Source organism: Microtus ochrogaster, unplaced genomic scaffold (assembly GCF_000317375.1).
Source record: "Microtus ochrogaster isolate Prairie Vole_2 unplaced genomic scaffold, MicOch1.0 UNK15, whole genome shotgun sequence".
Classification (NCBI taxonomy): domain Eukaryota; kingdom Metazoa; phylum Chordata; class Mammalia; order Rodentia; family Cricetidae; genus Microtus; species Microtus ochrogaster.
The window spans coordinates 257,147-259,875 of NW_004949113.1; the positions used below are offsets into that span (position 1 = coordinate 257,147).

The 2,729-nt window shown below is 50.0% G+C and overlaps 1 protein-coding gene across 1 annotated transcript in view; it reads left to right on the forward strand.

Moving 5' to 3' along the window:
* Fbn3 (fibrillin 3) overlaps nucleotides 1–2,729 on the forward strand; it is a 66,341-nt gene that overhangs the window by 15,427 nt on the left and 48,185 nt on the right. Inside the window, exons 11-13 of the mRNA XM_026789175.1 lie at nucleotides 392–517; nucleotides 925–1,053; nucleotides 2,321–2,446. Of these exons, the coding sequence (XP_026644976.1) occupies nucleotides 392–517; nucleotides 925–1,053; nucleotides 2,321–2,446 (381 nt within the window). The remainder of the gene's footprint in view (nucleotides 1–391; nucleotides 518–924; nucleotides 1,054–2,320; nucleotides 2,447–2,729) is intronic.

Sequence of the window (2,729 nt, forward strand, 5' to 3'; positions counted from 1 at the left end):
GAAGAAGAAGAAGAAGAAGAAGAAGAAGAAGAAGAAGAAGAAGAAGAAGAAGAAGAAGAAGAAGAAGAAGAAGAAGAAAGAAGAAGAAGAAGAAGAAGAGAGCAGGATGGCTCAGCAAGTAGAGGCATCATTTTCCTCTGAGGAGCCTGACACTGAGTTCAAGCTTCAGGAGGCACACAGTGGAAGGAGAGAACCAACTCTCAAATTGTTTTTCTGACCTCTACAGTGTATGCACCCACATACATGCATAAAACATAAATATGAAAGACTTAAGAGAGAGGGATGTTAGCAAGCTTAAGAGGTAAGAACCTAGGGAAGGCTTAGGGTATGAATCCCAGACTAAAGACCTTCGGTGTGGTTTACCTGACCTTGTTTCCAACCCATACTCCAGATGTGAATGAATGCCAGGTGTTCCCTGGCCTGTGCACACATGGCACCTGCCGCAATTCTGTGGGCAGCTTCCACTGCTCCTGTGACAAAGGCTTTGCTCTGGATGCCCGAGAAAGGAACTGCATAGGTAGGTGCCACTCCCCATCTGGTGAGGACAGGTCATGCATGCAGGAATTTGTGGGCGGGGTCCCTGTATTGAATGTGAGGACAAAGTTCATTCTTCAATCTCCTTTTAACATACCCAGCTATGGGTGTGGCCTAAGACAGCTCACCACCCTGTCTGTGCTGCAGGGATCTCTACAGTCTATGGAGGGCCAGCCAAGACCACCTCTGAAAGGAAATGTCTTGTCCCTTTTCTGTGTTCATCTGAGGCATTTCTCCTTCCTGGACTCAGCTCAGTTTCTTGGGGCTCTTGGGCAGCCCTCAAGTCTACAGAGACCCAGCTCCATACGTCCTCTTATTTGAAACCTCTGGCCTGAAGATCCTCATGTTTGCACACACAGACCTCTAGCCCATATGTCTCTGTCCCCACAGACATCGATGAATGTCGTCTCTCACCTGACGTCTGTGGCCACGGTTCCTGCATCAACACCCCAGGCAGCTTTGAGTGTGATTGCTTTCCCGGTTTCACTAGTGGCTCTTTGCTGATGAAGAACTGCGTGGGTGAGTGGTGGCAGGGGGAGGCCATGGCAGAGAGAGAGCCATGGGCAGGAGGGACATCCAGAAGAGGGGTGCCAAGCTTGCTGCTGCTGTGCAGATATGAGGAGAAGCTGTAGTGTGCTGTTGGACTACCGTGGGATACTGCCATTAAGACAGCACATTGAGAATGTGTGCCTTTTGGGGAAAGGGGCTACCCCCAGAGAAACCATTTAAGAAGAATCTAGCTTGGGCATAGATTTACAATGCCATCTCTCAGAAGGCTAGGGCAGGAGGGTTACCAATTCTATCTAGGCCAACCTGAGCTATATAACAAGGCCCTTTCTCCAAAATAAAAGAGGTCCCTGTCATTCACGTTGTTATTTACTCAGCAAACATGTCACACGCATTCACTGGACTGGGGTAATGCCGAGAGTTTAAGCACGAAGGGCTTCATAACTCCGTGGGAAGACAAATGAAGTTGGTCTTGAAGGGTTAAAAAAAGGACACAAAGTTGGGTGAAGTAAGGAAGGGGACTGTAAGTGGCAGTGACAGTAAGGTAAGATCAAAGTGTGTTCAAACTCTCAAAGAACTAGCTAAAGAGCCTTTCCCAAGAAAGCAGAATTCTGATGTGGTCTGATGGGAATAAGGACCCAGGGGACACACCTGTTCTTCTGTGAGGTCGGGAAGGTGGCTGAGGACATAAGGACCCAGGGGACACACCTGTTCTTCTGTGAGGTCGGGAAGGTGCCTGAGGACATAAGGACCCAGGGGACACACCTATTCTGTGAGGTCGGGAAGGTGCCTGAGGACATAAAGACCCAGGGGACACACCTGTTCTGTGAGGTCGGGAAGGTGCCTGAGGACACTGAGAGTCACTGAAGTGGAGAGCACAGGAAGTGGCTGAGAGATGGGGATGAGTGGGATGGATCAGTGGTTAAAGGTTCACGAGGCCAAGCATAACAACCTGAGTTTGATCCGTGGTACCCACATCATACAAGGGGGAAAGAAGCTGCCACAGTCGTCCACTGTGACCTCCACGCGCACGCCACAGTGGCTGGAGGAACAGCATGTGTGAAGGATCTGGGGTGCACCTAAGGGTTTAGGGAAATTCTGAGAAATGACATGGAGGCCAGAGGACACATGCAAAAGCCCCGGGGTGGGTGTGAGAGGTAGAAAGATAGGTTTGGCTGGGCTGCAAACGGGTGATGAAGGGTTACCACACGGAGAAGCTTCCCTAACCACCCCATTCTCGGGTCAGCATCATCAGCCTGCTGTCTTTCCATGTGTCCAGATGTAGATGAATGTGCTAGGGACCCGCTGCTCTGCCAGAGAGGCACCTGCATCAACACGGAAGGGAGCTATGAGTGTCACTGTCCCCCTGGACATGAGCTGAAGGCCCAAGGCACTGCCTGTGAAGGTGAGCTTGCAGCAAGGTATGAAAGAGTGGCAGGGTCTGGCACGTGCTCACATCTGTGTGTCTATCCAAATGCACAGTAAAAATGTGAGATGAAGTGTATGCATGTGTCTCTGAAGATCAACCTCTGTGTGTGCGTGTTTGCATCCACAAGATTGTGTGTGGGTGTGTGAGTGTGAAATGGAAAAGTGTGTGCGTGTGTCAACATATGTGCATGAGTAGTGGTTTGTATAGTTGTGTCTCATGTGTGCAAGAGAGTGAGGTGGTTCATATTGTCCACCTGACA